General features: G+C 34.2%; 1 protein-coding gene across 1 annotated transcript in view; it reads right to left on the reverse strand.

Moving 5' to 3' along the window:
* Positions 1 to 12,562, reverse strand: part of SNTG1 (syntrophin gamma 1) — a 337,973-nt gene that overhangs the window by 64,415 nt on the left and 260,996 nt on the right. Inside the window, exon 12 of the mRNA XM_085313521.1 lies at positions 5,393 to 5,431. Coding sequence (XP_085169647.1) covers positions 5,393 to 5,431 — 39 coding nt within the window. The remainder of the gene's footprint in view (positions 1 to 5,392; positions 5,432 to 12,562) is intronic.

Raw genomic sequence — 12,562 nt, forward strand, 5'->3', positions numbered from 1 at the left:
TTATCACTCCAACAGATGTTTTCCTATAAGTCCACCTGGGCAATTACATTCACCTTTAAAACTGGAATTAAGATGCAACACACACGCAGCAAAGGACATTGGCTTGAGTGACAGCCAAGACAGCAATTGTGGCACTTGTGCGTATTCATCTTTATCCAGCATTTATAAGTTAGGCTTTATTAAATAAAGATTTACTCAGCTGATTTTTTAAAGTGATTTTAAATGAGACTCTTCTAGCTGTATAGCTTTAATCAAGTTCAACGGCAGCCTATTAAGACAAAATAAGAGGTGATATTGCATAGTTGATCTAATATAGTGGCATTAGTTATTTTTATTAAATCATATCAAAAGTAAAGGAAAATGGACATTTCCATGCGTATTTATGACCTTCAACTGCACAATATGAGGAGTCTAATTCTAAATACTGAATTCTAAATAGAGATGAGAGACACAGTATAGGGAAAGAAAGTTTAAAATACATTGCTCTGCCAAGATACTCCAATTTCTGCTTCAGRCGAAAAGTTCTCCATTGAGTAAGTGACTGAGCAACTACGGTCTCTCAGAAAAAAAGTCTGTTTTGCTTCTTGCAGAGATGGTAGGACACTTAGAATTTAGAAGCAAATTTGTTGAGATTGAACGGACATGGGATGAAGGTGCTTTATTGAGAAAGCTGAGATGACTTACAGTCCCTGTTGAAGTAGCATAAGAGAATTAAAATTACAGATCCAAGAGGGAAATGCGATAATGAGCAGGAACAATGTTTTGGGCTGAGAAAATCAGTGACAACAGCATGAATTTGAGTCACTGCATTAGGAGGGCTGCATTAGAGAAAATATAGAAAATTATTTTGCAAAACCTATGAGAGATGGGCAGAAAGTCTCCTTCTTTTGGTAAAGTACATGTTTTTCACTGTGGAAAAAAATTACTGTACACAGTATCGATASTGACACCTAGTATTAGGATACAGGATACTTGTCTTGCCTTGGAAAAGAAAGACTTCTCAGATTGGGTTTAGAGGAGTAAACGTTCTTCTCTTGAAAATGATGCCCAAAGCATCTGATAACCCTGAGAAGACAAAACTAAGGGTTACATGAAGATGCATGCATCTTCCGTGTTTATATGCCTCATTGCATGTTATACTATTTTTGCTTTCTCTGTTTAACATACAGCCAGATTAGATTACTCTAACTTCTAGAAACAGGATTTTATGAAAGAATTATAGGTTTAAGCGGTATGTTTGGATGCCTGTTTAGAAGCAACTACAGAAGCGATCTACTTAAAACACAAAGATATTCCCTTAGCAGGATGTTCAGACCTTGGAAGAAAATATAGTGATAACTTCACTTACACAATCAAACTGAGAAATAATGAATAGTTGCCTCATTTATATTAATCTTAGTTATTTTCTAGTATCACATACTGCTATATCACAGACTATGACTGATCTGTAGAGATTCTTTGCTTATTTTGATTTGATTTTTTTCCGTGCAGTATAGAAGCACGAGGATATTTTTACCATTTGTGAAAATCTGTGTTAACTAACCATAATCTAATAAAATGGAAAGGCAACTGACTGTTTTTACCAGGTACTGAATTTGCTTTTTACTGCTGGTAGATTGAGTAAAGTAAGTTAAAAGTGCAACCAGAAAGTTAAGACTTTTCCAGCTGCACTTTAACAAACATACTTCTAAATGTTGGAACACAAGCCGGTGAACTCAAGGTAAGACTAAAATTTAAATCTAAATCTAGAATTGCACCACATATCTAAAGCAGATTTAAGCAGTACTTCCTCATGGCATGGCAGTCAATAAACCCAAATCCAAGTAAATCACAAATAGTAAATGTGAATTATAAGGTATAGGAAAATCTCTAAGCAGTTGGCAGTAGTACATTTAGTTTCTCATCTTGAGAARGATCAGTTTTTATAAGTGTGGCCTTTCTAATGTGGACTCCCCTAGAAGCTATCAAGTAAACTTTAGGCTGAGATCACCCCCTTTGCAAACTCCTGGTGGCCACTGAGTAAAGATTAGGAGTTGAAAAGGAGTCTTCTGTGTTTGTCCTCAGTAAAACAATACACTTTATAGAGGAAGAGTACGTCCTCTTGGAGTTCGTAAAGAGCTAGCAGGGAAGTCAGGATTGCCTTTTCGACTTCATCTGCCTAATGATCACTCTCTCAGGAGCTGACATTTGCTGTGCTCAAGTAAACAGCAGTGAGGAGCTCCAAAAAGGGAAACATGCTTTCTTCCTGCTCTATCTTAGCAGATCAAATACAGAAGCTGCAACCTTGAAATATTCTGTTCTAGCATCTTTGCCAAAAGGTCTTATCCTTTTCCTCTGGGATTACGCACATTTTGTCTATGTTATGGTAAGTATTATGTTTAATATTGATTATGCATTTTGTTTCCAGTATCAATTTTTTTCCAGATATTTGCTATTATTCTATTAGATGGTACTACAAGTAGCCCATGCACAGAGAAAATACAGCTTAATTCAAAATGTTGCCAAATTTCAAGTTTTTTACCATTCTTAAGTGATCCTTTCACCCTTGTCAGCTCATACAAATTTTATTCCTCTCTTCTCCTATAGCCTTCCTTGAAAACACCATATATGGGTCKTCCTCTTCCATCCTTCTTTGTGCATTGCTCTCCCACCATTATTACACATACTAACATGATTCTCAGAACTGCCAATAGTCTCATGGTTTCTATATAATTTTCACCTTCTATCACTACTCTCATACTTGAACTGTCAATTTCCAGTAAATGTATCCTATCTTTCTAATAAAATCTCAGAAAAAAGGAATTTCACAATATTTCCTTAAACTAAAGCTACTACACTATGTGTAATCAACAACTCTTCTAATCACTTTTTTATCTTTTCATTACAACCATTGAGATGCTTGACTAACAATGTGAGTGGTATAGAAATTTCCTCACCTATGTAGGTTCATTTGTTTCCACATTGTAATGCCATTGGTCTGTCCCCATTGATACTTTCTTCTCTAAATCAAGAATACACTCTCATAGGAATTCTAAGGATTCAAGGATTGGATCCTTGACTGTAGTTTGACAACTCCCATCTCCCTTTTGCCTGTAAAAGCTAATTAAAAATCCACATATATATGTGGATATATGTGTATAAACATGTGTTACATGTATACTTATATGTATACAATTACATGTATACAATTGTATACATTGTATACATGTATACAATTACAATTGCTTATACATAAATATGTATAAGCAATTGTAATTGAAAAAAGTCTTTAATATTTCTTTTTAATTATTATTATATATTATTATATATTATAATTACATATATTTATTAAAGCATAACAGGATGAAGACAGCAGATTATATTTCCAAGGTTGCCAATGCTAACGGAAAATTCTACAGAAAATTCTGCTTTGATAGACATAGACATAAAAATTAAGATCTTTAAATGCATTTAGGATATTAGCAATATCTAAATATGAGAAAGATATTAGTCTGCTTATTAACTAGACATTTAGCAAAGGAGTATATCTAAACAAAAAGGTAAACCTGTCTTTATTTAATATGTAGCTACCTTTTAGTTATATAGGAAAGAAATGGACAATATTCTTTGAAATGTCACTGACAGARAATTGAAAAGCTACATGATCACATAAGCCATTCCCACCCACACTTATCAAATACAGTATCCTAAAAATTCAATATTTTTGACAATATTCAATGTCTGAAATTGACAATAGTCAATATTTTTTCAATAAACAGTTTTTCATTAAACTTTAAAAATATTAAATTTACAGGCACTTAGAAACTCTTATGTACAATTACTAACTTCTGTTAGTAGCAATACAGCTGTTTATGAGCCTACATGTTTCCACGTTGGAGCTCTGTCAGTTTGTTGTATTTCTGCTTTTATACTGAGCAAGATGCATAACTTTTTATATGAWATACAATAAGATAGAGGCATTTTCATCATAAATAGATAATATGTTTATAGCTTGGACTAGTCATCATAGATAAAATTGTAAAATTTGTAAAAAAAAAAAAAAAAATCTGGACTACCCCAATCAGATCAGTTTCAGAGTTCAAGTTCATGATGTGCTTGCAGAAACAAGTTAAAACTAACTATTCACCCTCACTGACAAAAATGTATTTTATGAAAATACAGGTCAAAATGACAAAAGTGTTCAAGACTATAATTTATATCCAGATAAATAATTATCAGTTAATGTAACAAATAAAAATGCTTGCTCCTTCCATACATATCATGTTAATGCCTGCTGCATATCAGAGGAGAGAAATTAACCTTATATCTGTGCACTCTTTTCTGACTCTTTTCAGACTCTTTTTCATTCTTATTCAATTTAAATTCAATAACGTTTCACAGCTTCCTCTAAAAAAACCTGAAATACAAACACTAAAACTATTCAAGGTAACTAAGTAACATGGACTATCACAATTATTCAAGGTAAGCCCAAAAGGGAGTCTGTTTTTGAAATTAATATTTGTTAAAATTTCAGCAGATATACAAATAAAAAGCTTTTTCCTTTCCCAGTATTTAACAGATAGTAAAAACTTATTTTCTAATCTGCCTCTCTCTTCTCAGTTTGACTCTTTGGCTGACTTCCTTGAAATGTTCCATGGTAATTCGTTTGGAATTATACGACCAAAAAGTTACTCAGGCCAAGAAACTGATTTTTGCTTTGCACTGAAACTATTATGAAAAGGAACCAAATGCCCTACTAACAATAAGTGCTGGGAGTTCAAAACCAGTAGAGATCAGTGAATAATAATATGTTAGCCTAGTGGTATACTGAAACTACTATTTATATTACTATCTTTTTTTACAGTAATAAAAGCAAAAAGATAAACTCAGCAATGAAAACATAGCTGCTTAACTAACTTTTGGTTCAGTAGGCACATTACTGGAAGGCATTGCAATGCCTTGTAAAGGGAGTAGCACTCCTTGCACAGAGATGGTTTCTTGCAAAATACCTCACTAGCAAAGTTGCTCTACAGCTACATACTCATTTTTGTGCTTTAATTTAGACAATAGAATTAGTACATTTTTAGATAATTAGAAGAACATTGATGAATGATTAAATCTTTAAAGCATAACAGTCTCATTCCCTCTTTTATATTAAAGTGGGTAAGATGCAATCATAAGGCAATGTATATATGTAACTTAGTTAATTTGAAAAGATTAGGCATGATCTTACTTTGATCAAATACCCAGTTCCCATTTACGTATAGAAGAAAAATTGCTTCTTTAGAGGCTGCAAGGAACTCTATAAAGAAAACCTACGAAGAATTCTTCAGCTAGAAGAATGCACAGGCAATTCAAATACAGATGAAACGAGAATTATAAAGGAAACCTCCCAGAAGTTTATTTTTCTTACCTGCTGGTTTACGGGAAAATTTCTGTTGATTTTTTTTATCTAGGAAAATGAATTAAAAAAAAAAGGATTAATAAATATACTCAGTTACTAGAAGAATAAACATTAGATTCTATTACATATATCAGATACTTCCTTCCAAATAACACTTGTAGAAATTTATCTTATCCAGTAAGATAAATTTTTGTCAGTGTTAGTACATACTTTTAAAATTCTTGTCACAATTATGGATTTTCTTATAATTTAAGTAAGGACTACTGTCAATACTGTGAAAAACTTAACCTATGAAAGAGCCTTGTCAAGGCAAAGAGATTTTACTATTCCAAACAAATTACTAAAAATATGTCTTGAGAGCCAACATACAGCCACATGTGAAATACTATGATATTTGAGCAATTATCTGCAGCAATTATGAACTGCTTCTTCTTTATCTTTAGAGAAGCAGGTGCTGAAGGGTTAAATTTTATTCCGATACAACTCCCAGGAATATAACTAAGGACAAAAATTCTAAGTATACTATATAAAATGTAGTTGTGGGATTTTTGTGATCACCTAAACATGAGAGCAAGAGGAAAGGGTCAAAAATAAGGTGACTGCAATATGTTGCATCTGACTAGTAAATAGGCAGGTGATGTTGATCTGAGATGAAAAGTGCAATAGATTTAGCAGAAGCTACCTTAGAAGACTGTTTTGAAGCATAATTAATTTGTGATGGGGGTATGAACATATATAACTAGCTATATTTCAAAAATCCACCTGGACAAATATGTTAGGACATCATGGCCATGAATGGCACCAGTCAAGGAGATGACATGAAGTAATGCTAAGAAAAGAATGAACCGTGGCCAAATTCAGTTATGTTCATCTAGATGTATTATTTTCACAGTGATGGCTGTGCCTGATCTGCAGAAGAAGAAAAAAGACAACATGGAATACATCACTCCTCAACGGTTCATCTTAAAGTGCACACAACGATCACAACCTTTTTTTTTCCTTAATTGTCTCAATGCTACAGAAGCAGGAAGCCAGTGGAATATTCCTCCATACTAATTCATGGGAATTGATTCCTATTTTTATTGTCCTCTTCTGGAAGGCATCTGATTAAGCTCATCAAAACAAGATTTTAAACTTTAACATTCAGCTGAAAATGACCAGAACTGTTCACTCTTCTGAGAGCTGCTATTTCAGACTTCTTTAAGCAAATATCACTACAAGTGCTACTTTGAGTCCTCATAAGAGGATTCTGAAGTATTATCTCAAACCTGTTATTTATTAGGGGTTTGTCTGACCTTTTTTACTTATTTATTTTAACAAAATTTGCTATTCCAGTGTAATCACAGGACTCTCACGAGAAGATAGGGAAAAGTGCCTTTCAGTGAGCACATATAGCCCTAAGAATTCTTAAGGGAAGTATGACCTAGAGATAAGGACACTGATTTCAGGATTTCGGAATTAAAAATAAATAAATAGAAGCAATCATAAATTTGAAAACTCTCTACATCCCGTGCTTGCCTTTAATGTACTTCCTGATGAACTATATTGACAACTAGAGGCTCACAATTCTAAGGAGATACTGGGAAAGACTACGATGGAGGTCTCAGGTATCACAACTGGTTCCCTGGAGCAAGCAATGGCATAACAGGTGTTAGCTGCCAGGACAGAGTGCCCGACAGAGAGAGATCTTTCCCTCAAAGTACATGTGGGCACCTCCAAGATTGAAGGGCAGCATTTGGAATGAGTGGACTCCAGCTCCTGCTTAGTACTTGGTTGGTTTGGACAGCAAATCAGATACCCCTTAGTTTCGCAAATGATTTGGTCTATCTTTTGCTTGCAGCCTGTACCTCTCATGATCTTGCTGGTCTCCTTATCAGAAATTTTCCARTTAAAAAAAGAACCCTTTAATATTTTAATTTATAATGGCCACATATCCAGATTTCCCTAAACAATTTAGACTTTGTTGCCTTTTYTAACAGTTGCTTGCATTTCATAACTGTTCATTTACATTAATTAAAAGCTAATTAAAATATAATASCTTGACAAGAATGTAAATTCATTAAGTAGTTTTTAATGTTATCTCATACATTAAAGCCCTAAAATAGCTCACACCATTGGGATACAAGGTGATTGCTAACAGGTAGAGAGATCATTATAATTTGGAGTAATTTGGAAAAAAGTACAAATTCATCCTGTGATAATCTTATGTTAATGTATGAGTAAAAAAAGAGTAAAAAAAATTAACTGTTGGAATTATAGTTAGTCTTATTTACTGTTCTTGCTAGATTCCTGTTTAGCAGGTCAGTACAAATCTTAATTTCATTCCTTTTTGCACATGAAGTTTTCCACTATTCTCAGGAGTCATGTGGCAATTTACAACGTGAGAGGTAAATTGTGGTTAGGTTGTGAAAATTGGTTATTCAAGAGTGTATGTGCATTGACAATAGCAGGGAATCAAGAGAAAACTTGAAAGAAACATGTAACAATAGATAAAAAATAATTTACATGAAATATATCATACTTTTGTGAATACATTCAAATATATGCATAACTGCCTACAGACTGCATTTAGAACTTCTTGTTGCTGGTCTTACAAGTTGCAGTAGTTTTGAACCTAGCTGGAAATTCGTATAATCTAAAATCTGTCAAGGGATCTCCCAACATGTTCTAAAGAATATAGGAGCAAAAATTCAAAATCTATTCCTACCTCCTGATCTGCTAGAGATAAAGTCATTCTCTGTTACTCGCTTATCAGCTTTTACCTGCTAAACAATTCAAAGGTTTGGTAGATTGGGAGGTTTCAAACACTGCCCTGATCTCTAGTATTTTCATGCCTGAGATTTTTCTCAAAATCAATGCACTGAACTGCAAATGAACTCAGCCTGAATGAACTCTATATAAAGTTCTGTGAAGTAAGAAAGAGAATATATGAACATAYATGTAGAAGAGATGCTTGTAATCTAGAAGAGTTAGTAGCCTGGTAATACACCCATGTCAGGTCTGCTGACAAACTGTTAGATCCAACACTGAATAATGCATAAGTATAAATATGACCTCTGCTTCAGAATCTGTTCTGAATAGATCTTTTCAGGCTGAAACATTCTCACTATGGTTTCTACATGAGAATAAAAGTGAGAAACAGGATGATATACATTTCAATATTCAGAGTTCGGAAATATAACTTCAGAGTTAAAAAGTTAGAGCAGGTTACAGGAAAACATCTACTCATGAAGTAGTGAAATATATTCCTGTTGAGAATCTTTCACAATTTAAATTTAACAATTTAGAGAAATTGTATTATCCACTGAAGAAAAAGTTTGCTATACAAATCAATCTAAATGGTTTTCAGATATTCAAATTCATTTTACTTCTTGCTGAGAAAACATATACAGATTCCAGAGTCAAGATGTAGTGTATCCTAGCAACTAGCAATCCAGTCTTCCTTTGAATGTATCACAGAATTTCATTTGAAATAAAATAGTTCTAGATYCCTTTATCTAATCTTTAAAACTCTAAACCTTCAAAACTCTCACCACTGACAGAAGATACTGCAGGAAAACAAGTCCATAGTTGGAAGATAATGTTTGGCACTAGGAATCTCAATTCGATTTCCGCTAAGGCATCCTAAACTTTCAAACTTCACTACATCARTTAGTTGAAGTTAGCATGTTTGAGTTATTACATTTTAGTTAGGATCCTATGTAAAATGTGAAAGAAGCTGTTACATGTTGAATGAATTACCAGCAAATCAACATCCTAGAGCTGCAATGTATCTGCACTTCTCTGAAGAATGAGACTAAGACAAAGAAGAAKTAGATCACCTGTGCAAGAAAAGCTTTAGGTCAATCTTCTTCACAGAATCAGGATAGTGACTCTTATCTAACCATACAGATCCCATCAAAACTGCTTGAATATACAAACTATTGAAGAGAAAATTGATCTTATTTATCAAGTGAGCTAGAAATGATTATGATTATTATWCAAGTCAGAATAGTCTTTAGGGTTTAGATGGCTGCAGGTCTTAGTGTCTCTGTCTACCACATTTATTACTGCAGAATAAGTAACCCTACACCATTCTAGCAGAAAACAGATCACAAAAATAGTTTAAAATTGATCATATACAGCCCTCCTGCTTTAAAATATGTCAGATTTCATGCTTTATCAAGGAAATTAAATAACAAAGATAGTACCTATTTCAATTCTACCTTTCATTTACAATTTCATTACACTATAACATTTGCACTATAATATATAATAAATATATAATATATTATATATTATATATTTATGTCCAGAAGGTTTCGTATAATCCCTAAGAAACTGAGGATAAACTTTGGTCAAGTGTTTGCTATAGTTTGCTTTATTCTCCTGCTCTTGCAAGCAGTTACAAATGCTGGAGTGAATATGTTAACACTACAATYATACAGAAGAGGAGAAATATAAGACTGAAAAGGGACTCAATAGGTCAAAGCTGTCTGCCCAAACCATTTGGAAAGCCCTCTCACAATGGCAGTCTCGTAGCCCTATTAGTCATTTACTAGCAGGTACCACTCTACTTGGCATCAGAAGTTTTCCTAATGCATTAAAAACTCTTTCTGGTTGCAGTTTAAGCCCATTACTTCTCATCTAATCCATCACAGAAACAATGACGAAACTGCCTACTCTCTATGTAACATCTCTAAAGTTGAAACATTATTCTTTTCTTTAGGCTAAACAGTTCAGTTTCACCCTGCTTTCCTTACAAGTTCATCCTACTGTCAAAGAAGCCAAAGCCCTCTTTGGTGACACTGCTTGTGCATACGTGCATTCGTCGCCAGGACACATTTTTCCCATAYGACCAGGAGGACTGAGTGGAACATTACAGCAGCTTCTGACCCCTCAGCCTTCCCCCAAGAGTCTTGCAGTCACTTTTGATCTACTTAGAGTCACATCGAAAGAGTCGGTCATGACCACATGAATGAGCAGCCTGAGTTAATGCTTATTTGGCTGGATGGCTTTGGCAGCATCCCTCAGGTTTTAGCTTCTGGAGACAGAAGATCTCCCATAATGTTAGGTCCAGTCACTAGACAGAATTTTTCCACACACATAGCAGTGAGTCACTCATAACCAGTTCATCTCTTCCTCATGGGAATGGTGATCATTAACCTCACACCTTTTCCAACCTGCAGGGCTTTTCCTTTTTCTTCTTCTTCTTCTTCTTTTTTTTTTTTTCCCTCACTCTGTCATCAGGTTTGAATCTTCAGTTACTGCAAACAGCATTGTAATGTATTCCTGCCTGAGAAGAGACCATTTTCCTATGCAGAAGATGCACACATTAAATCCTATCTTTACCCAGATCTTTCTGCTTCACTGTCTGTGATATTATGGATTTCCCTGACTTGCTTTGAATCTTGATATCTACAGCCTTTGTYTCCAGATTTCCCTCAGTCTGACAACTTTCTCATGAAATTCCTCTGCTTATTTCTTAAGAGATTTTGCTACTAGATAYTCCCCATTCTAGGCATCCTTCCTTCTCAGTCTTCATTGGGAAGGGAAATGTAAACCATAACTCCTGCAAATCCAATTTAAGCATTGAGATATCTGAAATTTTGGTTCTATTTAAGGTTTTGATCTACACCACTAGAAGGTGCTGGGAAAAAAAAAATCTTGGTAACAGACTTTATATTCCCACCATCAGTTTGCTCTGTATGTGGTATGTTTGTCAAATCTGATTAATCCTCCCCTTATTCACAGGTTTTGAGGGGCTTGTTCCTTTAGGCACTCTGCTGCTTGCCCGCCTGGGGTTCCCAGTCCAGCTTGGYTGAAACAGGATCAGAGTCAGTTTGCTGAAAACTACAGCCAGATCTGCTCTACTCCTTCTCTCTCAATCTATCAGCAAGCTTCTGACCTTGCCCATAAAGAGTTCAGAGCTTGCCAAGGTTTGCATTATTCCAGGACTTCTCACTTAGGTGGATAACAACTTTTACAGTTTGCAATTTGGCCTCAGTGTTTTATAAAACAAAATGGGCARCAAAAGAGTAGAAGAAAGGGAGCATTTTACACAATTATATATAACAGATAAGGCAATTAACTTTCTTGAAAGAACCTAATGCCCTGAAGAAATGTAGCTAGTGATTTTTAAAGTGCATTTAATACTTATACAAAAGTATATAGGTCTAAATGAATTTCTGCTGGCAAACTTTAATAAATTTGCCAGTTGCCAATGCCTTTACCTGAGGCAATGAAGTTAAACAGCCTTTCTTTAGTTTTTACTAGTAACATTTCTCTTCCCTCCCCCCAGCTCCATCACTTTCCATTTACTTTAGTTCAAGTGGCTTAAAAATAAAATTATAGGACCATCTAGTCTTTGTTGTATTGTCCCATATTTCACATTTTGTCTATAAGAATTACACACAATCATTCCTTTGGAGCTCTGAAGAAGAATAGTAGTATTTATGAAAATATTTCGACAGCACCAGACAACATACTGCTTGCAATTAAGCTAAAAAAATTACCTATGTTGCTTAAATCATCTGGTTGTCATAATATAAAATAGCTGCTGAAACATCAGGGTCAAGTGATAATGAGCTAGGTATTAACATAACTGCTAAATCTGATACTAATTAAATAAAAATGTTTTTGTATGCAACTCTCAATTAACTATAAAAGTTTTGTTTTTTCAGTGCTCTGCAGAAAATTCACCAATCATCCTTGTAATTAATCATTTCAAATTTCACAACTGGGCCACAAGCTTGAAAAGTCTGGAATCTAGTTCCCCTCTAAGAATGCAATTCCTTCTGCTGATCTGCAATTTCACCTCAAAACTAAGAATTCAATTTTATGTCATTATAAAATGAGAATATTTTTAAAGTAAAAGTACTCACAAATATGGACTTTCTAAAGTATTCCATGGTAATTCGGAAAAGGAATAGCCAAATACTGAGCAAGATGGCCATTTACAARTGCAAAGAACTGTGAAATGGGCAGGATCACGGCTGTAAGGCAGGCCAAGGGACACAATATGTCAAAGTAGCAAAAAGAAACAAGGTACAGATTTTTAAGAAACCACAAAATTTTCAAACTCAGACTTTTTTTAAGAAGTTTGTTAAAACCGAAAAGCATTAGTGGACTATTTCAATTCAGACAACAATAATGTTAAACTGACATACTAATAATTTTTGGTATTTTTTCTCCCCTTGC

Source organism: Rhea americana, unplaced genomic scaffold (assembly GCF_003343005.1).
Source record: "Rhea americana isolate MKP2758 unplaced genomic scaffold, rheAme1 scaffold_39, whole genome shotgun sequence".
Taxonomy (NCBI): domain Eukaryota; kingdom Metazoa; phylum Chordata; class Aves; order Rheiformes; family Rheidae; genus Rhea; species Rhea americana.